This window comes from Stegostoma tigrinum, chromosome 1, assembly GCF_030684315.1.
Source record: "Stegostoma tigrinum isolate sSteTig4 chromosome 1, sSteTig4.hap1, whole genome shotgun sequence".
Classification (NCBI taxonomy): domain Eukaryota; kingdom Metazoa; phylum Chordata; class Chondrichthyes; order Orectolobiformes; family Stegostomatidae; genus Stegostoma; species Stegostoma tigrinum.
In genome coordinates, this window is record NC_081354.1 from 164076235 (window position 1) to 164102659 (window position 26425).

Below are 26425 nucleotides of genomic sequence, written 5' to 3' on the forward strand. Positions count from 1 at the left end.
GGACAAGTAATACATTCCTATTAATAACTTTATTGCAAGTGGAGTTCAGATGAATATTTCATTGTTAAACTATCATAAATACTGGAAGTTTTCAACTATTGAAAATGCTGATCACAGACAGTCCAGGTATCCTCCACTGAGCAAAACATTTAAAAGCTACTTAATTGCTAACATTTAAAAGAAAGGACATGAAATCATACACTTGTGACAGATTTCTAATTTTAAACTTTATTAGCTTCTAGAAATACAATATATGCAGTTATACAAAAAATAGTTTAGTTCAAAAATGGAGCAGGACAAAATAGGTTAGATTTCACAAGTCAGATGAGGAAAAAAGTCAGATCTTCTCCATCTTGGAAATAAGTTCATCACAAATTTTAGATAGTTCCACATTTTCTTTAGTCTGTAGATATAGAAAATTATCATATTTAGTGTATTGCAAAATCCAGACCCACTGACTAGACTCCCAGAAATGCTCATTTCTGTAGTGTGATGTGGAGCCTTAGTGGCCATCAGCCCATAGATGCAGGTGGTGTACAAGTTTTAACTTATTACAGAATGCTTTTGCCAATATTGCTGTCTTCATTTGGAAAGTTCAAATATTTAACTTGCACAGAAAAACTGAGTATCTGAAGAGACATCTACTGTGAAATGATCTACATTAAAGTTTGTAATCCACTTGCCTTTTCTTCTAGGCTCCTCTCCAAAGAATTGGTTTTCATTTGCTCTTTACGCAATTGGGCCTGGAGAGCAGCAATCTCTGCCTTGGACTTGTTGCGCACTTGTGCTATCTCTTCATTTGCTCTTTTCAGAAAGGCAACAAAAGTTGTAATTAGATATTAATGATGAGGGAAAGAGAAATTAGAGAATTTATGAAATTTCTTATGACCAAATTGATAAGCTGATCATAGAATTTCTACAGCATGAAAGCATGCCATTTGGCCCAACAAAATCCATGCTGACCCTCTGAAGAGCATACCATCCAGACTGACCAACCTCTCACCCCATCTCTGTGACCCTACATTTCCAATGGCTAATCTACCTAGCTTGCACATGTTTAGACTGTGGGAGGAAACCTAGACAGTGGTGAGAATGCACAACTCCACACAGGCAGTTGCCTGAGGGTTGAATCGAACCCAGATCCCTTGCACTCTCAGGTAGCAGTGCTAACCACTGTACCACCCTACTGATTGCTAAACAAAATGTGACATGAAAACCCAGTGATATTTCTAAAGAACAAGTGCACACTTACCAATATTACCATGGGATAATTATACACAAAATGGCAGACTGTTAAACAGTGCCTTCAATATTTTGTATAATTCAGAGAACTAGATAGCATCAGCCCAAATCGAAATTTGAGCATTCATTCACGGGTTTGGTATCGCTGAATTGATCTCAAAATGGCCTGCCCGAACACCTGCAGTTCATAGGCACACAATACTGTTTGTTGAAAGAATTCCAATCCATTTTCTTCTTAGTTTCAACAGCAGTTGATACAACTGGGTGGCTTGCTAGGACATTTCAGTGGGCAATGAGTCAGCTACTTGATCAACTACAGTGCAGTTCTATTGATGCGATTTCACACAGCATCAGTTACGAGTTTCAGAACAACAAATAAGTATAGGTAAAACTTGATCAGATTGTGTGTATTGTTTTGAAATTGAAAACAAGACTTGCCATCAAGCAAGAGTAATTTTTCTGGAAGGTCTGCCAAGAATACATTTTAAAAGCAGCCAGCCTACTGGAGCGAGTAATAAAGCTTGGGTAAAAGCCACGACAGATCCATTGGATTCAAAATGTTGATTGACAGCTTTCGTAGGCGTGGTGGTGGCGTGTAGGAGGAGAAATGTGCAGTTGTGGTAGTGCAAGTCCTCACTTAACGTCACAACTTGAGAATATTACTCCTATCTGTTCTTTAGAAAGGCCATCGGACCCAAGATGTTAACTGCTTTCTCTCCACAGACGCTGCCAGACCCAAGTTTCAGTAATGTCTGGTGTTTCCAAAGACTCTCAAACCTCAGATGGAATTGCATCTTAAAATAGGGCTACTTTATTCTGAGGGTATGCCCTCTGATCTTAGGCTGTGCCATGAGGCGTGGGGGGGGGGGGGGGGGGGGGGGTAGGAACACACCCTCTCAATATATAGCCTATCAATCACCACATTCTTCTAAATTCAAAAAGGAACAGAATCTCAACTTGTTTAATGTTTGCTTCGAAGACAATCCCTCAACATCAGACCTCATTGTAGCAAGCCGGATCTGAATTACCTCTAAATGAAAGTGATATCATTCCTGAAATAAGTAGATTAAAAATTGCTCAGTACTTCAGATGGTCTCACCAGCATCAAGTTTCCATCCATTTAAATACAGTTCTTTCTACTGTTTGCTTCTAAAAGATCTCATTTTCCCCTCATTGTACCCCATTTTCCAACTTCTGCACCATTTTTTCAGTCTATCAATATCTCTAAACTGCTTATATCCCTCTCACAACCTGCCTTTCAACTAATTGTGGGGTCTGCAAACTTGGCTACAGTGCATTCATTTAGATTACTACTGATTTAGAGGAATTATCAACAGCCTATAAATAACATTTAACAATTTAAAGCAATAATAAAACCAGTAGTGCAGTACTGGATAAAATGATTCATTTGACAACTCAATCTAGTAACAGAAACTGGTTGATGCAGACGTAACCTACACCGTGTTCTACCACATGGTGAAGCTTAGCACTTCAAGCCAAGAACAGGAGCCAAATCAAAAAAGAGCACTGAATGAGTGTTTAAAAGGCAAAAGAGGAATCCCCTCCCCACCCCAGCCTCATCCCCCTCATCCTCATCTCCTTCACCTGACAGAACCTTCCCTCCCACAGTCCAATCCCCACTACTCCTATTGCACTCACCTATCACCAACCCACTCACCTTCCCCAGCCCCATCCCTCCTTAATTTCCCAGCCCCCTCCCCACCCCCATTTCTGTTCTTTAGTGACATGAATGTTTTGTTTTAATGGAGCAAACCTTATTATAAAGATGTGTTTAGTGTCGATAAAATGTGGAGCTGCAGGAGCACAGGTCAGACAGCATCTGAGGAACACGAAAGGGTCTGGACCCTTCAGGGCTGAGGAAGGAAATGGGAGCTCAAATAAACAGGTAGTGGGGTGGGGATGGGGCTGGTAGGTAGAATGTTGATAGGTGGACACAGGTTAGGGTTTGCAGAGATTAGTCAGTAGAAATGGTGGAAGATAGGTGAAGATGGATAGGTTGTGTCAGGTCGAGGAGGCAGGGATAGACATGGGATAAGGCTGGAGATGGAGAAGATTTTGAAGGTGATGTATTCTACATTGAGGCCATAGGGCTGCAAGTTCCTGAGGCACAGTATAAGATGTTGTTCCTCCAGTTTATGTGCAACCTCTTTTTGATAGTGGAGGCAGCCCAGGATGGACATGTCACCAAGGGAGTTGGGAGTTGGGGGTTTTTGAACTGGCTGGCCACGAAAGGTGTTGATTGATGCATACAGAGCATAGGTGCTCTGCGAATTGTCCTAAGCTTGGTCTCTGATATTAACGGAGACCAAATCTGCAGCAATAGATGAATAGACCACGTTAGAAGACATACAGGTGATTCCCTGCTGGATTTGGAATGATTGTGGCATTGGATAGAGGAGAGAGGGGAGGTATAAGGACAGGTGTGGCAATTCCTGCAGTTGGAGGGAAACAGGCCAGATGTGGTGGGTTGTGTGGAGCTGATGGAGTCACAGACTGAGTGGTCCCTATGGAAATCACAGAAGGGTGGAGAAGGAAATAAGATTTTGGTGGTGGGGCCTAACTGCAGATGGCAAAAATGGTGGATGATGCATTGGATTTGGAGGTTAGTGGGTGGTACTGAGGACTGGGGGACTCTAACCTTATTGTTTGTTGCTAGGGGGGTTTGAGCACAGAAGTGTAGGAAATGCAGGAGATCTGGTTGAGGACATTATGAATCACAGAAGGGGGAAGAATTATGGTCCTTGAAGCAGGACGACGACATCAGATATCCAGGAGTAGAACGCTTCATCCTGGGAGCAGATGTGACAGAGGCAGAGGAATTGCGAGTATGGGATTACATTCTTGAATCTATTTATCTGAGCTTTCAACCCCCTCCCCAGTCCTGACGCAGGGACCAGGCCTGAAATGCAACTTTCTTGCTCCTCGGAGGCTGTCTGACCTGCTGTGCTCCTCCAGCTCCACATTTTATTAACTATCTTCCAGCATCTGCAGTCCTGCCTCTCTCCTGTTTAGTGTAGTGGACTCAGTTTCCCTTAAATTGTGTTCTTTGGCGGAGATCAATAGCAGAAGATGGCACCCTACCTGGGAAGCACTTCTCATTTAAGGTTCACATCAATACATATATCCAACACTGCATCCACATTTGAACACCCAAGGACAAAAAGGACAGTGACATTTGTGCTGATACCAACATCAGCATGTACAAGATATTTGTCCTTCCAATTCTTTTATATGGGTCCAAAACTTGGGAGGATGTATGGATGCCACCTGAAAGCCCTGGAGAAGCACGATTCTCCACAATGGCTGAAGACAGTGTCCTTGAATAAGCCAATAATAGCACCAGCATTAAAGCAATGATAAGCTGAAGCCATTACTGGGGTGGCCAAGTACCCAATTCCCAAAGCTATCTCTGCCCAGCTCAAGGAAGACACTAACAGGACATCAATAAAAAGGAAATGTTTCAAGGTTTCCTGAAGGCTTTCCACAACAAAGTGGCAACTTGGTGGAATTTCTTGTACAAACAGGCACAATTTTAAGACCTGCTGGCAAGAGGAAGCACAGAAAGGAACCCAGAGAAAAGGAAAGGAATGCCAATGTTTAAGGCCAAGGACAAATTCCACCTCTGAAGCACCTGCCAAATGTGTTTGGAGGTGCAGCTCCAAGATTGGGCTCAGCAGCCACTAAAAACCCCACAGAACCCACAGCCAGTATCAGAATTTCCTAGGTGGACAGTCATTCTCAATAACAAGTGATTCCAATTGCTAATTCCAGTCCAGTGAAATTTCAATACTAAAACAATGAAACCATGGATATACTCACTGGTTCAGTTTTTCTTCAGCATGAACTTTCAGAGCTTGGTATCTTTGCTCTTCTTTCTTAATCCTTGCAAGATAATCCTGGGCACATTTCTTTAAGGATTCTTCATTCTAAAAATTTCAGCAAAATCCAAATTATGCATCAACATCTGACTTTTGTTACTTTTCTTCACACTTGGGCACAGCTACTTTTAAAAGGGACTGATAGGCATTATATGGCAAATGAGCTACTGAAGAGAAAAAGAAAGCGTATTTTGAGAAACAGATTAGAAAGTGACTAGGTCCAAATCTTTAGGTCAAAATAGAGATTATGGATGATAAAAAGACATCAAGTGGAATTCTGGGTTTATGAGGCACTGTAAAGTTCCCTTTGATTGAGATCAGTTAAAACAGTTTCAGTATTGTGGAAGGGCATTTGTTAAGGGTCCGAGGGCCTCTTGCAGAATTCAGGATAGTGTACTGACCTGATACATAAAATTTCTGTTGAGGTCAGAAGGCAACATGTTCACTCGTGTTGAGGGAAGAGTTATCATTTATTATTTGTTATTGAAATCAGATGTTTACATTAGCAAGATTTGGACAACATGAAGGATTGAGCTGATTGGTAGGCATGTAACATTTTGAGCAACAAGTACCTGGCAATGGTTCTTGCTGCCAACCCACACAGCCACTGAATTTCCAAACTATGCCAAAAATGTTACAACTAACCAGAAACTAGACTAGCCATTATGACTGCACCTACAGAGACTTTGGGGATTTTGTGAATGGAGATTTTGTGGTCAGGATTGGGATTCCCGGAAGGTATGTTGCCTCCCTGGTGTCAGGGTCCGGGACGTCTCCGATCAGGTGTATAAGGTTCTAAAAGGGGAGGGTGAACAGCCAGAAATCGTGTTACATATTGGCACAAATGATATAGCCAGAAATAGGATTGAGGATATAAAAAGTGATTTCAGGGAGTTAGGATGGAAGCTGCAGAGCAGAACGAACAGAGTAGTGTTCTCTGGTTTACTACCAGTGCCACGAGATAGCGAGGCGAGGAACAGGGAGCGGGCACAGCTGAACACGTGGCTACGCAGATGGTGTAGGAGGGAGGGCTTCAGATATGTAGATAATTGGGATGCCTTCTGGGGAAGGTGGGACCTGTACAAGAAGGACGGGTTGCATCTGAACTGGAAGGGGACCAATGTCCTGGGTGGACGGTTTGCTCGAGTAGTTCGAGAGGGTTTAAACTAGTATGGCAGGGGGGTGGGAACCTGAGCTGTATACCAGAGGAGAGAGTTGATGCAGGTGAGGCAGTAGCAAGAGGTAGACCAGCTAGTGGGAAGGAACCAAGGGATCGGTTAAAGTGTGTTTGCTTTAATGCAAGGAGTATCAGGAATAAAAGTGATGAACTTAGAGCATGGATCAGTACCTGGTGCTATGATGTTGTGGCCATAACAGAGACATGGGTTTCTCAGGGGCAGGAATGGTTGCTGGATGTTCCAGGGTTTAGAACATTTAAAAAGAATAGGGAGGGGGGAAAAAGAGGAGGGGGTGTAGCACTACTAATCAGAGGGTATCACAGCTACAGAAGCTTCCATTGTCGAGGAAGATCTGCCTACCGAGTCAGTATGGGTGGAAATTAGGAACAGCAAGGGAGCAGTCACGTCGTTAGGGGTTTACTATAGGCCCCCCAATAGCAGCAGGGAGATTGAAGAAAGCATAGGTCGACAGATTTTGGAAAAGTGTGGACGCAGTAGGGTTGTTGTAATGGGCGACTTTAACTTTCCTAATATTGATTGGAACCTCCTTCGAGCAGAAGATTTGAATGGAGCTGTTTTTGTAAGGTGTGTTCAGGAGGGTTTCCTAACACAGTACGTTGACAGGCCGACGAGGGGAGAGGCCATTCTAGACTTGGTGCTCGGAAACGAGCCGGGGCAGGTATCAGATCTTGTGGTGGGAGAACATTTTGGTGATAGTGACCATAACTGCCTCACAGTCTACATAGCTATGGAGAAGGAGAGGATTAGGCAAAATGGGAGGATATTTAATTGGGGGAAGACGATTAGACATGAGTTAGGAAGCACGGACTGGGAGCAATTGTTCCATGGTAAGGGAACTATAGACATGCGGAGACTGTTTAAGGAACAGTTGTTGCGAGTGATGAGTAAATATGTCCCTCTGAGACAGGCAAGGGGTAAGATAAAAGAACCTTGGATGACGAGAGCAGTGGAGCTTCTTGTGAAAAGGAAGAAGGTAGTTACATAAGGTGGAGGAAGCTAGGGTCAAGTTCAGCTAGAGAGGATTACACGCAGGCAAGGAAGGAGCTCAAAAATGGTCTGAGGAGAGCCAGGAAGGGGCACGAGTAAGGCTTGGCAGAAGGAATCAGGGAAAACACAAAGGCATTTTACACTTGTGAGGAATAAGAGAATGGTCAAAGAGTAGGGCCGATCAGGGATAGCATAGGGAACTTGTGTGTGGAGTCTGAGGTGGTAGGGGAAGCCCTAAATGAGTTTTTTGCTTCTGTCTTTACGAAAGAAACGAACTTTGTAGTGAATGAAACCTTTGAAGAGCAGGTGTGCATGCTGGAATGGATAGAGATAGAGGAAGCTGATGTGCTGAAAATTTTGTCAAACATTAAGATTGACAAGTCGCCAGGCCCGGACCAGATTTGTCCTCGGCTGCTTTGGGAAGCGAGAAATGCAATTGCTTCGCCACTTGAAGATCTTTGCATCCTCGCTCTCCACTGGAGTCGTACCTGAGGAATGGAGAGAGGCAAATGTAATTCCTCTCAAGAAAGGAAATAGGGAAATCCCCGGCAATTATAGACCAGTAAGTCTCACGTCTGTCGTCTGCAAGGTGTTAGAAAGGATTCTGAGGGATAGGATTTATGACCATCTGGAAGAGCATGGCTTGATCAAATACAGTCAACACGGCTTTGAGGGGGGTAAGTCATGCCTCACAAACCATATCGAGTTCTTTGAGGATGTGACTAGAAAAGTTGATGAGGGTCGAGCTGTGGATGTGGTGTATATGGACTTCAGTAAAGCATTTGATAAGATTCCCCATGGTAGGCTCAGTCAGAAGGTCAGGAGGAATGGGATAGAAGGGAACTTAGCTGCTTGGATACAGAATTGGCTGGCCAACAGAAGACAGCGAGTGGTAGTAGAAGGAAAATATTCTGCCTGGAAGTCAGTGGTGAGTGGGGTTCCACAGGGCTCTGTCCTTGGGCCTCTACTGTTTGTAATTTTTATTAATGACTTGGACGAGGGAATTGAAGGATGGGTCAGCAAGTTTGCAGACGACACAAAGGTCGGAGGTGTCGTTGACAGTATAGAGGGCTGTTGTGGGCTGCTGCGGGACATTGACACGATGCAGAGATGGGCTGAGAGGTGGTAGATGGAGTTCAACCTGGATAAATGTGAGTGATGCATTTTGGAAGGTCGAATTTGAAAGCCGAGTACAGGATTAAGGATAGGATTCTTGGCAGTGTGGAGGAACAGAGGGATCTTGGTGTGCAGATACATAGATCCCTGAAAATGGCCACCCAAGTGGACAGGGTTGTTAAGAAAGCATATGGAGTTTTGGCTTTCATTAACAGGGGGATTGAGTTTAAGAATTGTGAGATCTTGTTGCAGCTCTATAAAACTTTGGTTAGACCGCACTTGGAATACTGCGTCCAGTTCTGGGCGCCCTATTATAGGAAAGATGTGGATGCTTTGGAGAGGGTTCAGAGGAGGTTTACCAGGATGCTGCCTGGACTGGAGGACTTATCTTATGAAGAGAGGTTGACTGAGCTTGGTCTCTTTTCATTGGAGAAAAGGAAGAGGAGAGGGGACCTAATTGAGGTGTACAAGATAATGGGAGGCATAGATAGAGTCGATAACCAGAGACTATTTCCCAGGGCAGAAATGGCTAGCACGAGAGGTCATAGTTTTAAGCTGGTTGGAGGAAAGTATAGAGGGGATGTCAGAGGCGGGTTCTTTACAGAGTTGAGAGAGCATGGAATGCGTTGCCAGCAGCAGTTGTGGAAGCAAGGTCGTTGGGGTCATTTAAGAGACTGCCGGACATGCATATGGTCACAGAAATTTGAGGATGCATACATGAGGATCAGTGGTCGGCACAACATTGTGGGCTGAAGGGCCTGTTCTGTGCTGTACTGTTTTATGTTCTATGTTCTAAAGATCAGGTCAGAGAAAGGAATTCTGTAGCAACTAATATCATAGCATCTGTCCTCTAACTACAATGCTGAAAGTTAAAATCAACCACTTTGGTTAGATCATTGCAGCTCCTGCAAAATCTGAAAACTATCCTGGACAAACAAGTCGCCCACATAATTTATACCATACCTTTTACCTTAAATATACACTCCTTAAACTAACAGTCACACAAGTACCATCAGTAGTACATCTACACAAGATGTACTGTAGCAACTCTCCAAGCCTCCTTTAATAGCACCTTCCAAACACCACCAGAAATAGAAGAAAATTTAACATGGAATCGTCACCACATTCACCTTCAGACCCCACACTATTCTGATTTGGAATTATATAGATATCACTTCAATGACAACAGGCTTTTTAAGTTTTAAAATAGGGGCAACTCCTGCCCCAATAGCTGTAGTTTACCTACAGAAGATGAACTGCAGTCAGTCATTCATAACGGTACTTGAGGATAGACAATGAACGTTGACCTCATATGATATTCACAATGAAGCACTTTTAAAGAACAAAGCAACTTTAGCAGAACACAGCGGTAATATCACTGGGCTAGTAACTAATTGTCATTCGACTATTGGCATTGTTGCAAATATCCACTTCGTTCACTAATGAACAGGAATGAAGGAAACCTGCCCTCCTTACCTGAAGTTTATATGTGAAATGAGACCCACAGCAACAGTGACTCTCTTGTTCTTAGAAATGGCCTAGCAAGCCACTGGAATATGAGCCTTGTCAGTGACATTCACATTCGGTGAATGGAAATGAACTTAATCCCCTTCATGTTCACACACTTGAGTTAGTCGGTGATTTTTCATTCTGCAGAATAAGGTTTGCTTACTAATATTTTTAACTGGGTGAAAAGTAAACAAGTAGGCTTTTTATTTAAAATCAGCTTGGTCGGGCATGTTAATTAACACCTCAGGAGCCCGTAAGACTTGGATCCCAGGCCTTTTAGGCCAGAGGTAGAGTAGTTCACTGTTATACAGTGCACAACTTGACAACCAACTTAACAGTAGAAAAGAGATTTAAATGCTGGGCAACACGTGGGACTGGGGATTGTCAACACTTAAAAGCAACAAAATGGTGATGAATTGGAACCTGCTGTTTATCTAGTGCAAGTAGAAATGCAGATGATCAATATTTCTTAAAAACTGAACGAGCACTTGAGACAAGCTTGCAGGGCTTTGAGGGTGCAGACAAGGGAGTGGGTGCTAACAGGATTGCTCTGCAGACAGCAAACATGAATCAAAATGGTATCTTCTGCGTTACAATAACACCAACATTAAAAATTTAGGTGAAAACATTATAGCAACACTTCCAGGATACTGATTCAGAGGGCAAAGGAAGGCAGGCATCACCAACACATACATGTGACCCTGGAAGCAGTCACCGCACTAAACAGCAGATTGTGGTGGGCCTGGTATCAAGGAGTGCTTTAGCCCCAAATATTACATCACTGTCTGTGTTTCCCTCCCTCATGTTCTAACCAAAAAAGGAGAGAGATGTGCTATTGGAAAATTTTTGGTTGCAGAATGAGGAGGTATTTGCTCGAGGCACTTCGATGAGCAGCGGCTCTGCAAAAAGTCCAGGTAAGCTCAGACTAAAGTCCTTTTAGCCTTCCACTTTAGTTTGAGCCTTGAGATAGTAGTTAGGGCAGTGGTATGCTCCTCCTGCAGGACATGAGAGATCACTGAGACTGCCATCATCCCTGATGGCTACATTTGTGAAGTGCACCCAGCTACAACTCCTGGGAGACCTAAATAGGGAGCTGGATCCGGATGTACTCAGGATCATTCAATATGCTGAGCGCATCATTGATAGGAATTTTACTGAGGTGGTCACACCTAAGATGCAGGCTGGGAGTAGCTGGGTGACCACCAGGAAAAGGCAAAAGGGAGTAGGTAGAGAGAGTACAAGAATCCCATGTGGCTATTCCCCTTGAAAACCAGTACAGTTTTGGATACTGTTGGGTAGATACGCAGGAATAGCCAGGTTCGTGGTTCCTTCTTTATCCAGCCTGTTCCTTTATAACCCACCACACAATTACTTTCCCTACTTCAAAATCTTTTATCAAAGGGGGCTCAATTTTTCACCTCCACTTTTCCTTTTCATAAAGGAAATAGCTGGTCTGCGCTCGCAATCTTCAAATGAAGCCCATTGTTCATTTGATGTTTTGTCTGCCAAATTTCAATTCCAATTTGATTCAGATCCATCCTTACTCATTGAATTTGGCTTTCTGGCAGTTAATACTACTTTGGTGATCTTCATCCATTGCCAAACTAGACACTGGGACACAATAACTGGCCTCCAACAACGTTCCTCTACCTGACCATTGATCCACCTCTATCCCAAGATAGAGATCCAACAAAACCTTCTCAATTAAGTTAGATTAGATTCCTAGTGTGGAAACAGGCCCTTCGGCCCAACAAGTCCACACTGCCCTTCGGAGCATCCCACCCAGACCCATCCCCCTATAACCCACACACCCATGAACACTATAGGCAATTTAGCATAGCCAATTCACCTGGCCCGCACATCTTTGGACTGTGGGAGGAAACCTGAGCACCAGGAGGAAACCCACGCAGACACGGGGAGAAAACGTGCAAACTCCACAGACAGTTACCGAGGCTGGAATCAAACCCGGGTCCCTGGCTGCAGTGCTAACCACTGAGTCACTGTGCTGCCTAAATATTGGAAAATTCTCCTGAACAACCCGGAAACTCTTGCCTGTCAATTTTGATCCAATAATCCATTTTAAAGTATTTATACTTTAGGATGATGTTTCTTCCTAACCAGCCTTCTGTTGCTTAAATATCCACTCAATCCAGATCACAATTCAGAAGGTTGCAGTATTGTAATTCAGCATAGTGTATTAAGTTACTTTTAGGTACACTTACTTTTTTGTAACCCTCAATTGCTTCCTTTTGTTTTTCAAATCGCTTAAACAACTCAGAAAATGAGTTTTCAACCGAGTTTAGTTCTTTCAAAGCTTGTAGCTTTTCTTCTGTTAGTTTTTCCATCTCTGCCTTGGCCAATTCACTTTTCTTGCCAGATTCCTCTAAAATTAGAAAGAAAAAACCAAATGTTATTTCCACACAATTTAGAAACTCCATTCTGTACATCAAATACTAACCTTCCCAAGCGCCACATCAGTCAGTCAAACTTTATTGCAAAATGAGTCTGAACAAGTGACCAAGATAATCAAACTCACCCATCATTTGAAAGGTCACCTCAGAATATTCATTTACAATTTTTCTAGGAGATAACATACAAGATATTGTTAGCCTCTAAAAGATGAAAACAAAAGGTAAAACATCAATGAAATCCAATTGTTACAAGCAAACCTTACAAATAATAAAAGGTTCTTACTTCATTTCTGCGCACTGTGTAGAGCTTTCCTCAGCTTTCTGTTTCCATTCTAAAGTCATGGCTTCCTGCCGACTAACCTGTGGAAAAAAAAAAGATTTGTTTTCAAGAAATGAATCCAAGTTCCCAAAGTTTGTTTATGAAGGACATGAACACAAGAAATTGACTGCTATAGCAAGTGAACGTGAATGTGAATCAAAAAAATTCAGGTTGTCTATCAAGTAGTCAAAAAAGGAATGCCAAAATGGGGGGAGAAAAGGGGTTACATTTTTCACAAAAAAGGAGTGCTGGAGAGGATGCAGTTTAAGACAGTGAACACTAACAAGGCAAAAACACAGTTGGAACAAAAATATAAGTTGCTGGAAAAGCTCAGCAGGTCTGGAAGCATCCGTGAAGGGGAAAAAAATTCAGACTTGAGTGTTTCGGGTCTGGTGACACCTCCTCAGAACTGGACCAGAAATGTTAACCATGTTTTCTTCACAGATGCTGCCATACACGCTAGGCTTTTCCAGAAACTTGTGTTTTTGTTCCTGATTTACAGTATCTGCAGTTCTGTGTTTTTAGGAACACACTTGGGGCCATCTCATCCCCAGGTGGCTCCAACATTGAGATCATGGCCGATCTATAGCACAACGTATTTTATTCCACACTCATGACTTCAGTTAATCAAAAGTCTCAGTACAATGGCAAAAATACTCAAATGCAACATACTGGAAAAATTCAAAGGCCTGAAAGCATCGGAGCTTTGAAAAATCCAATTATATACGATACTGCCAAAGCCACTAAATATCTCTAACACTGTTTCCAAAAAATTTGAAGGTTTGAAACAATTATCAAGAGTTATTTACAGACAAGTTTCAAATTGCTATCAGTAGTGCTTTCTAATCTCTCAAACAACTTTGGGCTCTAATTTTTAGACTATACTCCAGAGTTCTGGACTCCAAACAAGCAAAAAACAGGGTAATTTCGCCTCCATCTATCACATCACCCACAATATCTAACTGCAATTAAGTCACCACTCAACCTTCTAAATTTCAGGGCAGCCAAGCCTAGATACAGGACAGTGGCAGGAAGCTTCCATCTGCATTGTTCGTACAGGCAGATCAAGGAAAAATTTAAGGTATTAGATTAGACAGAGGGCTCAGTTGGCCTAATCCCTAGATCAGACGGTCATCTAGTCCAAGTTGGGGCTATTTGGTCAGCTGCCATACTTTGGAAATTAGGTGTTCAACTATAGCATTAACTTAGCTGTTAAGAGTTGACTCAATTTCCAGTGTCCAACACTGGCATGATAGTAATACCAAAAGTTTTGGATTATTAATCCAGAGGTCCAGGTTAATATTGTGGCCTGGGCCCAAATCTCAACATAGCAGCTGATGGCATTGATGCAATTAATTAGTAAAAACTGAAAGCAAATGTCAGTTATGGTTACTCTGACATGACTGCTGCAAATATCCACCTGGTTTAAAAACATTCCTGAGGGATGAAAAGGTAGTCACGCATACAGTGGCCTCAATGTCATCTCAATGACTGGGACAAAGAACTAAAGTTTAAAAAGATGCAATTCGGAAATATTAAAGGGGGCGCAAAATAACAGATTGTGTGGAAGTTTGGGGAGGATGGTAGTTAAAATAAACAGTGTCATCAAGACCAGCATTTATTGCAGATTCCAAATTTCACACAAGTGGCACCTTCTTGAACCCCAGCAGTGCTCGAAAATCAACTTTTTAAGATACAACTGAGTGGCTTGTTAAGCCATTTGGTTCAACAATTACATCATGGGCTTGATGTCACATAGGCCGTACAAGGCAACAATGGGATGTTCTTACCAAAAGGAAAGATTACTGAAGGTAGAGTTCTTCCACAGAGGAAAGAAAAAACTATCCAGCGATTTCAATTCAAAACTAACATTTCAATCTAGAAATATATAAAATTGAATTTTAATTTCCCAATGGCTACGAAGCAATCTGAACTCCACTCTGGATTGTGCCTAACTGGAGTTATTCATTACACTGCAATACACCCACAATATACAGACAGTACGTAGGCAAGATGACATCGATGTATATCAACCGAGTTCAAGTTCTTACAATGTTCTCAAGTCTCAATTCATCATCTCTGCTGCGGTAACATTGTATTCCTCGCTCTGTTCTATTACACAAGTCTGTGCTATGATCTGTCTGTACTGCACACAAAACAAAAGCTTTTCACTACAGCTGGGTACACATGACAATAATACATAAAAATCAAAGCTAGGGAACGCCAGTGTATAAAAACATCTCTGCACAAAACTACTTAATCCTCATCTGAAATGCACTCATGGAGAATAATGGATGTGTCACCAAATTGATGTTTTGCTTGAGCTACAACTTGTTTTGAAATAGAAAAGCTTAAGGATTTGAAAAGGACAAATCTTCAAGCTTTGTCATTAAAACTAAAAATAAAATCAGGAGAAATGTCCAATTTAATAAAAAAAATTGATTGATTCTAACTGGCAGGCTGTTGCAAAAGAATCTTGACTGCTCCAACAGCTACACTAACCACCAACTGGAGATCAGTCAAGGTAATAATGTGGCTTTTTACACAGGCAAAAAATATACGTTTATATTTTGAGTATGATCTTTATATGATGTTAATTGTGTCATGGAACAAGTTTAATCCAGAGTCAATTTACTGCCTAATCAACATGTTTTCCTTATGTAACTTAAATATTATGCATTGATGCAGTTACATTGAAGCTGTGTCCTAATGATGCAATTCACTGCTTTTCACCAAAATTTATACTGTCGAGCAACTGAGAGAATTGTATTTAAGATGAAAGTCAGCAAAAAAATAAACAAACGAAACCTTAAACTTCAACAAAAAGCCCTGAAATTTCACACTTACTTCTTCCTTTACAGCCAGAATTGCAGCATCCATGTCCTTTTGGCTGTATTTTAGTACTTCAATAATGGCATCCTCAGTAGCAACATTAACTGATGTGAAATCAACTGCTGGATTGATAACGGATGGCACAGGGATCAAGGTAGTAATATCCTAAGTGTTTTAAAAACAAAATTTACAACTTTCAGGTGCCATCTTCAACAATAGATCAAAATGTTAAAAGAAAACCAAAATTATGTAGAGAGATTCCTAGTCAAACAAAATCTGCAGTTATGAAATAAAGGAACTGCGAGATTGAAATTACATCTCACTAACAAATATTTCTTACAATAAAACCACTTACAACCATTTCTTCTGCATTTTCAGAATGACGACTAGGTCTGGTTTCAGGGTTAGAAGTGCTTGAACTGTAGATTAAAAGAAAGTGATTTAAAATAAGTGGCCAAACACATTTACTTTGACTCCATTTCTGCGAGGATCTCATTCCTACACTAAATCCTACATTCAGAACCAGGTACATCAGAAGAACAAGCAACTTCAAATGTCTAGGCATCGTACATTAGCAGATGATCAGGCACTCGTACAAACTCAAAAACAGATCAGAGTACTCACTAGCACACAGTGCTCCCTTAGCATTTAGGATTGCCTCTGATCCTCCAAGTCCAAAAAATGCAAAAGCAAGGAGCAAGTAATTTTTCTATTTTTAGACTGCTCTCTTATGGAAATGAAATTAGTTAAGAAATGGAAACCTCCAGTTGGGCTACTTGAGGGGGTGCCAGAGGACTACAAGGTGACTGATGTTGTCCCTTTAAGGCTGCAACAAGAAGTCTGGAAACTATAGACCAGTGAGTCTGACATCATTGGTGGGCAACTTGTCAGGGGGATTTGGAGAGATAGGATTAACATGAATTTGGAGAGGTAAGGACAAATTAGGAATAGTCAGCATGGCTTTGTCTGGGAAATAGTGTCTCTCAAACTTGGAATTTGAGGATGTAAGAAAAACAAAATTGACAAGGGCAGAGCAGAAGAAGTTGTCTGCATGGACTTTAGCAAAGCCTTTGATGAGGTTGTGCATAGTAAACTGATCAGTAAAGTTAGTTAAGTTACCTGGGATTTAGGGATACAAAATTAGCTTGACAATAGGAGATAGAGTGTGGAGGTAGTAGTGGTGGTGGTGAAGGGTTGTTTTTCCAGACTGGAGGCCTGTGACCAGCTGTATTCAGCAGGAATCAATTCCAGGTCTACTATTTGTCATTTATACGACACTATGTGGATGAGAATTTAGGAAGCATGGTTAGTAATTTGTGCTGACACCAAAACTGGTGGTACAGTTGACATTGAAGGTTACCTAAGATTACAAAGGGTTCTTGATCAATTGGGCCAAAGAGCTGAGGAGTGGCAATGGAGTTTAATTTGAATGTATACAAGATAGTGCACTTTGGCAAAACAAACTAGGACGACTTACATGCTTAACGATCAGGCCCTGGGTAGTGTGGTCAAACAGAGGCCTGGGGGCTCAAGTACATAGTTCTTTGAAATTTACATCATGGTAGAAAGGATGATTAAGGCGACATTTAGCACACTTTCCTTCATTGCTCAGACCACAGAGTATGGAGTTGGGACATGGCATTGGAGGTAGTACACAATGTTGCTGAGGGCATTTTTGGAGTACATTTATGGGTGTCCAGCTATGAGAAGAGATTATTAAATTGGAGAAAGCACAGAAAAGATTATGGCTGGGACTGGAGCACTTTGAGCTCTCAAGGAAAGGTTGGATAGACTGGGGCTTCCCCACTGGCTGTATAAGAGGCAGAGGGGTGACTGAGGTTTACAACATCAAAAGATCTTTTCCCTAGGTCATAGGATTTCAAAACTGGAGGGCATGTTTTGTAAGGGGAGAGAGGGAGGGAGGGAGGGAGGGAGGGAGGGAAGAAAAAATTTTAAAAAAGAACTTGGAGGGGCAACCTTTTCACAGAGGGTGTTTCCAATGTGGAATGGACTACACGAGGAAATGGTAGATGCAGGTATGGTGACAACATTTTAAAAAGACATTTGGCTAGGTAATTGAATAGGAAAAACAGTTTAGAGGCATATGGGCAAAATACAGGCAAGTGAGACTAGGTTCTGTTTGAGGAAACTTGGGTCAGCATGGATGAATCGAATCAAAAAGAAAACGGGTTTGTTTTTGTGCTGTATGGCTAATTTTATTAGGATGAGAAATACTGCATGCTACAGAAACGGTGGATCAAAATTAAACTGAAAAAGAAATCTAGCAAACACCCAAAGATTCAACAGAATTCAAAGCCATTAAGTTTTAGACTTAATTCCTACTGAATTCAAAATTCTATTACATAAGAACACACCATAATAGAAGTACAATTCTATTGGTCAGTTTAAGTAACTTCAGGTGTCCATCAGGTCCACAAAAAGATACAAAAATTAAATAATTGATTTACCCATTAGTTGTTCCATTAGCCAAACCAGGATTAGTCTCAATGTGTCGAACAGGACTCTCTCTTAAAAGAGGATCAAATTTTAGGTAGAGAGATTGCTTTCTTAAAGCAGAGGCATGGAACTGAAAGTAACAAAACAACATTAGGTTCAGTATTTAAAATTTCTTTGGAACTAGATCTTTGCAGTTATACAAAGTATTAACTGCCCACTCGCCAAACACTTTCTTTTAAATAAAAAAGGGGTGGAAGTAAAGAAATGCTGTCAGTGCATGGCAAGGTAAGACCTCAAACATAACAGGACATTGGGACTATGCTGCAATTCTAGAGTAGTGTGCAACTCTACTACAGAGTTAGAGTGGATCAATAACAGAAAAGTGAGCAGTTAAAACCAGTTACAATCTTATTTGTGTGTACTAAGGAGGACAGATGATTGGTAAGTAGGAAGAAAACAAGAATAGATGAAATTATCTTAAAATTCCAAGATTGCAATTTGCATCAGTAGCATCTTGAAAACAATACTTAATAACAAGATTATGTCAACTTGTCTATAGAGGGAGCCTAGGGTTAAATAAAAATTAGAGAGAGGCTTGCCAATGTTATCACTCGAGCATAAGCAATAGAACATAGAAAAGTACAGCACTGTACAGGCCCTTCGGCCACGATGTTATGCCATGGAATAATCCTAATCCAAAAGTAAAATAACCTAACCTACATTCCCCTCAATTCACTGCTGTCCATGTCCAGCAGTCACTTAAATGTCACTAATGACTCTGCTTCCAATCATAATAGTAATTACACACATCCATGCCTCTTCCCATGTGTGAACACAAAATTTAAAAAATCAAAACAGGCTTAACCGTAGTAGAGCATCAATAGTTGAAGCAAACATTAGGAAAAAAGTAAATAAGTGCTCACTGAACAAGAACAAAGGTTACACTTCAGTTGTCAGAATGAAAATTTAAACTGCAGTAATACAGCATATAAACTATTTTTAAAGCAAGCAATAGTACAGATAAATCTTTGGTTAACAATTACCCAACAGGAAATGAGGTATTGGATTATGTTGGTTTACTACTCAAGTATGTCAGTAATTAGTGAATGCCATCACTTGCAATTGATGAAAATTGAAACAGGTCACATTCCTAAACAAGCTTCCATACTTACTGAAGAATGACCAAACTGCTCCAAGTAATCAATTTCTATAGGGTCATTAAAAGCTGGAACTGTTTAAACACAAAAAAGACAAAAACAGTTGAAAATACACATTGAATCAAATTCTGAACAAGCATGATACCAAGTTCAGTGTGTGGTACCTCAGACATATCAGTAAAGAAACCTGGTGTCAGGTTATTTAATAGCCAATTCAGGTATAATTGGACCAATCGATTCAAACTGCAAAGATTTATGATGATTCCACAAGTCCACTTCCTTGAGTAGATAAGTTCTATTAGTCTTTCCCATCCAAAAAAAATTTCACTTCTCAAAACACATTCACTTTCAATTCTTTAACATAAGACCTAAGCTGCAGACTTTTTTTTTGTGGACATATTCTACAAATTTGGAGTTTTCTTTCAATAAGTTTATAGAGTGTGCATGAACCCTTTTTGTATGTCATCGAACTTTGTATCTTCATCCTAAGGGAATTTCTCTTCTCTACCCCTTATTCGAAAAGCATTGAATGTCTTTGTGATCTGAATATCTAGGTAGCAATTAGCATTAGTTAACCCTTCAGCAAATCTAAGCCATTATTAAATTTGAATTGAAATATTAGGTTAACTAAAATGGATGGCCTTTGAGAAAGGCAGACATTCATGTCAAAGAACAAACCATTACAGGTTTGGACTCAGTCAGAAAATCTGCATTTCCAACATAATCAGCTGGAGATTTTTGCTCGAGAACAAAATCAAACTGGGCACAGGTAGATAGTACTAGCACAGAGAAAAGTTAACTATTTAGTAAGAGACAAGAAAAGAAACAATTAAAGTGGCAAGATCTTTGAGCCAAATGCTTGAAAATCCTATTTCAAAATGATTCAAAGAAAAGCCTATGGTCCCAGCTTAACCACTTCTTAATAGGTCTGATGCTTGACTCAATTCTCAGTTTAGAAATTGGGCATGTTAAACCTGAATTACAAGTATTTACTTGTGCTTTCTACTCAATGAAGATGCTCATATCAATCTTTATTTGGTTTGGCTTGAAAACACAGTGGAAGATGCTTCTCTTTTGATGAAGTTGCTGTCATTTCCAGCCAACTCCTTAAAGCTGCTAATAAATTCTCTTCAAGAGAACAGAAAACAAGTAAAACAAACATTGCTGGTAAAAATCAGCAGGCCTGGAGGCATTTTTGGGGAAAAAGCATATAGTTAATGTTTGAGATAATGGGAACTGCAGATGCTGGAGATTCCAAGATAATAAAATGTGAGGCTGGATGAACACAGCAGGCCAAGCAGCATCTCAGGATCACAAAAGCTGACGTTTCGGGCCTAGACCCTTCATCAGAGACTCTGATGAAGGGTCTAGGCCCGAAACGTCAGCTTTTGTGCTCCTGAGATGCTGCTTGGCCTGCTGTGTTCATCCAGCCTCACAGTTTATTATCTAGTTAATGTTTGAGTCTGATGACAGTTCATCAAGGCTGAAGTCCAATGGGACTCCAAAAGAATCCTACTGGACCTAAATGCCAACATACACAGACGCTGTCAGCTTTGCCAAGATTCTCCAAGTGACTTGTTTTTATGTTACAGATTTGCCTGGCTCAGTAAATCCCTAAATGCCATTTTTCACACCTGAACAAAGATAAAGACTTCATGTAGGTTGACAATACAGCTCCAGACATGGAAAAAACAATTGCTTCAGTCAGAAGAGAAAATGACCACTTAGCTACAAAGTAATGCAAATGGCATTATTAGTCAGAAGAAACACAGACCTGAAAAATACCCCACCATAGATGCTGCCAGATCTTGGAAGTCACTCGGTACCTGTCCAGTTAAATTTTAGAAAAAGAATCATCCAGAGTACTTTGTTTGTTATAATGCTGATGGCAGCTGGTACATTAGTCGAGAGAGACAGGACTTGCAACAAGACAAGGCCTTCCCTAGAAGACATGAGAGAGCATAAGGAGCAGGTAATCTTTGATAGTCACCCAGAGGTCATGTCACAATATAACAGTACTGTTAGAAGTTTGAAGTGACTTAGAAAAGAACAGAATCCTTAGTGTGGAAACAGGCCATTCAGCCCATCAACTGTACACTGACCCTCAGAGCATCCCACCCAGACCTACCCTCGTAACCCTGTATTTCCCTTGGCTATCCCACCTAGCCTCTCAACACTATGGTGCAATTTAGCATGGCAAATCTATTTTGCACATCTTTGCATTGTGGAGGAAACTGGAACATGCAGAAAAAACCCATGCTGACAGAGAGAATGGCACTTGTGTGGGGTTTACACAAAAGGTGGAATTGAACCTGGGTCCCTGATACCATAAGGCAGCAGTGCTAACCACTGAACTACTGTGCCACTTTCTAAGCAGTGGGTCATGAGGCAGAAATGCTTGGATGAAGTTCCAGCAAATGCATGGATCAATTTAGTCATCCATATAAACCTCATGGGCAGGGCCTAATGGGCTCCTAGGCATTCTATTCTTGCCCAGGAAACCAATCGGGTTGGGCAAAGTGGGCACTAAGTAGCAGAGATAATGGGAACTGCAGATGTTGGAGAATCCAAGATGATAAAGTGTGAGGCTGGATGAACACAGCAGGCCAAGCAGCATCTCAGGGGCATAAGAGCTGACGTTTCGGGCCTAGACTCTCTGATGAAGGGTCTAGGCCCGAAACGTCAGCACTTGTGCTCCCGAGATGCTGCTTGGCCTGCTGTGTTCATCCAGCTTCACACTTTAAGTAGTATACTCATCTGCTTAAAAAAATCCCTGTTCAATTAAAAAACCCCACCACTATAGAACATAGAACATTACAGCACAGAACAGGCCCTTTGGCTCTCTATGTTGTGCCAACCTGTCATACCGATCCGAAGCCCATCTAACCTACACTATTCCACATACATCCAAATGCTTATCCATGAGGACTTAAATGTACCTAAAGTCGGCAAATCTACTACCATTGCAGGCAAAGCATTCCGTTCCCTTACTTCTGAGTAAAGAAACTACCTCTGACATCTGTCCGATATCTTTCACCTCTCAATTTAAAGCTATGCCCCCTCATGCTTGCCATCACCATCCTAGGAAAAAGGCTCTCCCTATCCACCCTATCTAACCCTCTGATTATTTTTTATGTTTCAATTAAGTCACCTCTCAACCTTCTTCTCTCGAATGAAAACAGCATCAAGTCTCTCAGCCTTTCCTCGTAAGACCTTCCCTCCATACCAGGCAACATCCTAGTAAATCTCCTCTGCACCCTTTCCAAAGCTTCCACATCCTTCTTATAATGCAGTGACCAGAACTGCACGCAATGCTCCAAGTGCAGCCGCACCAGAGTTTTGTACAGCTTCATCATAACCTCTTGGTTCCGGAACTCCATCCCTCTATTAATAAAAGCTAAAACACTGTATGCCGCCTTAACAGCCCTGTCAACCTGGGTGGCAACTTTCAAGGATCTGTGTACATGGACACAGATCTCTCTGCTCATCTACACTGCTAAGAATCTTACCATTAGCCCAGTACTTTGCCTTCTGGTTACTCCTACCAAAATGCATCACCTCATACTTGTCTGCATTAAACTCCATTTGCCACCTCTCAGCAGAGCTCTGCAGCTTATCTATGTCTCTCTGCAACCTACAGCATCCTTTGTCACTATCCACAACTCCACCAACCTTAGTGTTGTCTGCAAATTTACTAATCCATCCTTCTACGCCCTCATCCAGGTCATTTATAAACATGACAAACAGCAGTGGACCCAACACCGACTCTTGTGGTACACCACTAGTAACTGTTCTCCAGGATGAAAATTTCCCATCAACTACCACCCTGTCTTCTTTCAGCAAGCCAATTTCAGATCCAAACTGCTATATCTCCCACAATTCCATTCCTCCGCATTTTGTACAATAGCCTATTGTGGGGAACCTTATCGAACACCTTGCTGAAATCCATATACACCACAACCGGTTTACTATCATCTACCTGTTTGGTCACCTTCTCAAAAGAACTCTAGGGTTTGAGAGGCACGACCTTCCCTTCACAAAACCGTGCTGACTATCCCTAATCAATTTATTCTTTTCTAGATGATTATAAATCCTATCCCTTATAACCTTTCCCAACACTTTACCAACTAAGTTCAGTAATTTCCAAACACAAGTTGGTTGAGTGCAGGAGAGGAAAAAGAACAGAACAGCAGTAGACTGAGGTGGAGGAGTAGAACTCCTGAGCTGGAGTTTGTTCACTCCATCCATTTCTTCCACCCCTCTGACTCAAATTTCGAGACCCCACACATTTCATTAACTTCTTTCATTTTAGCTTGGCCATCGAGAGGTCCTGAGTCAACACAAAAGTAACAGTCAAGCTCTCACTTGGTGGACTCTTGTCGGACCTCTGTGTATAGCATAAAAGCAGTACAGTTTATAGCCCTTGTTATCACATCCCATACTGTTCACATGAGTCATAAGCAGATAGGTAGTGCAGTTTAACATGTTCCATTGAATAAGAGGTAGCAACCGCAGCCACTGTTAGAACAGCTGCAACCTTCAGTTTGTTAGAAACACCGTTACACATTCCAAAATTTATTGTACATCGTTATTTCAGCAAAATTTCTAACTATTACTTCCCCAATACTTTATCACCTCCTCCCATCTGATTCTTGGCCAGCATCAGCAATGTCCAGGGTGAAAAACAGCATAGACTTGAATTCCCAGCACAGGACTCCTAGCTTCAAAGTGAAGCCCAATGCAGTTTGGTTTAGAACATACATACAACATACAATATAGCACAGTACAGGCCCTTCGACCCATGATGTTGTGTTTACCTATTATCCTACCAAGATCAATCTAACCTGCATGCATTTTACTATTCCCATGTGCTTATCCATGAGTTGCTTAAACGTCTCCAAAATATCAGACTCCACTACCATGACTGGCAGCGCATTCCACACACACCCACCAGGGTGAAGAGCCTATCTCTGACGTCTCCCCTATACTTTCCTCCAATCACCTTAAAATTATGCCCACTCGTAATAGTCATTTCTGCCCTGGGAAAAAGTCTCTGGCTATCCACTCAATGCCTCTCATCGTCTTGACCACCTCTATCAGGTCACCTCTCATCCTTCTTCACTCCAGTGAAAGAGCCCTAGCTCCCTCAACCTTTCCTCATAAGACCTGTCCTCCAATCCAGGCAGCATCCTGATAAATCTCCTATGCACCCTCTCTAAAGCTTCCACATCCTTCCAATGAGGTGACCAGAACTGAACACAATATTCAAAGTGTGGTCTAACCAGGGTTTGACAGACTCATTCTTGTTTATTTTCCGAATTTATTGCTGAGCTACAATCTTCTCAAAACTCATTATTGCTGAAATTTTTATTTCTTTATTTTGCTCATTTCTCTTCCCTCAAGAATTTGTACCTCAGATGGTGCCAAAAGTGAATTGTAAACTTGTCATTGTACTGGTGAGTATGTGATAATAAAGCTAATACTAATTAAGTTAAAAAAGCAGCTTTTGCAAAAAAATCTCAAATACGTGCATGGTGTTGAAAAGCAAAATAAGTCATATTTAACCAAGGAAGGTTATTTCTTTGCAGTCGGGTATTATGTGACTAAGCAAAAAACTATCAACTGTGCAATATTAGAAGTCTAAACTAAGACAATGCACGATAGGATTTGAAGTCAAAGAATTCAAATTCCCTTATTTTACAAGTTCATTTTCTAAATGAACGACAATATTTTATGCACAAAATCAGAGCTCCTATCTCTGGTCAGAATAACCTTCCACTGATCAAGCTCAAAATCAAGTCTGATATGAACAGCAGAAAATACAAGTAAATACTAAACAGCTGGATTGTAGATTTAACATGCCCAATTATTGAAGTTAGGAGAATTAAGCAGGAGTCAAAACTCAGGCCTATATTTTTAAAAAACTAGGATTGATTTATTCCGTGACTGACAACGTAGCAATCTTACTTTGGTCAGCAGGCCTGAATTCTTCAGTTTCACTTTCAATAATATCATTACGAAACGCAGAGGATCCTGGCACAGAGAAGCCAAAGTCAATACCATCCAGTATTTCTGCATCAGTCATTGTTGATGGTACTCTGCCATCAGCAATTATTCGTTCAAAATTGGGGGTCAGCCTCATATCAATATTTTCAGCTTCAGGTGAAGAGAGAGAATCCTAAGAGAGTGAATAAATTTGTCAGGTCATGGTTGGAAATCTTCAGAAGCCACATGCAGCTTCTGATGCACTGATGCACCAAGCTATATCCTTGTCTTTTTCCATCCCCAACTTAATAGGCTATTCAAAAGGATGCCATTGAGGCAACAAAAGCTTTTCACTGTATTTCATCATATTACTGTAAAATACACATGGCAATAAAATCAAAACGTTATATGGCACTGGTCATTGCAGTAGTCCAACTAGTGACTTCCAAATTCAAGAACCAAGCTATTTAAACTGATCAAGGCTTTTAAAAGAGATCTTAACCATAACTATCTCGAGGGTAAAAGTCATAGGAAATAGTTAATACCACAGTCTACTATTGGGTTTGCCAATGAGGGGGATAGCATTTGTGTTGAAGTCAGCATAGTGAACTTCACTCAATTGCATTTAAAAGGATTCAAAAGACGACATGGTTGACTAAACCAAAATTTATTATTCATCTGTAGTTGCATTGTTGTCCTCTTGAAAAGCCCAAGTCTTTAGGGGTGTAAGGACATCTGAAACTGTTATGAAGTTCCAGGATTTTGACTCAGCAGTGAATGGAAGTGCTACAGTTCAGAGCCACACAAAGGGGAAAATTAGAGGAGGATCATGCAAGTGGTGGCTTTCCAAAACATCTGCTGACTTTGTCTATCTGGAGGTCACAAGTGGGAAGTCACTGTTAAAAAGTGAGCCCGTTACTACAATGCATGCTCTAGATTGTACACTGCTGAGGCAGTAGAGGGAACAACAGTTGCATCATGCAAATTGTGACCTAAGTGATGTCAAGCTTGTCATCTGAGCTGCACTCATCCAGGGTAGTAGGATTATTCCATCACACCTGACATGTTATGCACATGGTGGACAGGCTTTGGAGACTGTCACTTGCTGCAAGATTGCAAGCCTATGACCTGGTTTTGTAGAGATGGCATATATGGCTAGTCTAATTCAGTTTCTGGTTAATGGAAACACCCAACCATCTTCAAGATATTACAAGTGGGAATTCAGCAAGTGTAATATCATCAAATGTTAAGGAGTAATGGTCCTTCATTTTCTCCAACTCCCTTGTAATGAGGCATAAATTCCATGTGTCTT

At 41.2% G+C, this 26425-nt stretch overlaps 1 protein-coding gene across 3 annotated transcripts in view; it reads right to left on the minus strand.

Moving 5' to 3' along the window:
• Positions 1-208: 208 nt before the first annotated feature.
• LOC125454020 (transforming acidic coiled-coil-containing protein 3-like) overlaps positions 209-26425 on the minus strand; it is a 60951-nt gene continuing 34734 nt past the window's right edge. For all 3 annotated transcript variants that reach the window (XM_059649979.1, XM_059649977.1, XM_059649978.1), the window contains 11 exons: positions 25096-25306; positions 19144-19202; positions 17983-18101; positions 15870-15933; positions 15530-15679; positions 12647-12723; positions 12489-12532; positions 12175-12335; positions 5083-5189; positions 684-804; positions 209-403 (listed from right to left, as the gene is read on the minus strand). In XM_059649979.1, the coding sequence (XP_059505962.1) occupies positions 338-403; positions 684-804; positions 5083-5189; positions 12175-12335; positions 12489-12532; positions 12647-12723; positions 15530-15679; positions 15870-15933; positions 17983-18101; positions 19144-19202; positions 25096-25306 (1179 nt within the window). In that variant the 3' untranslated portion in view covers positions 209-337. The remainder of the gene's footprint in view (positions 404-683; positions 805-5082; positions 5190-12174; positions 12336-12488; positions 12533-12646; positions 12724-15529; positions 15680-15869; positions 15934-17982; positions 18102-19143; positions 19203-25095; positions 25307-26425) is intronic.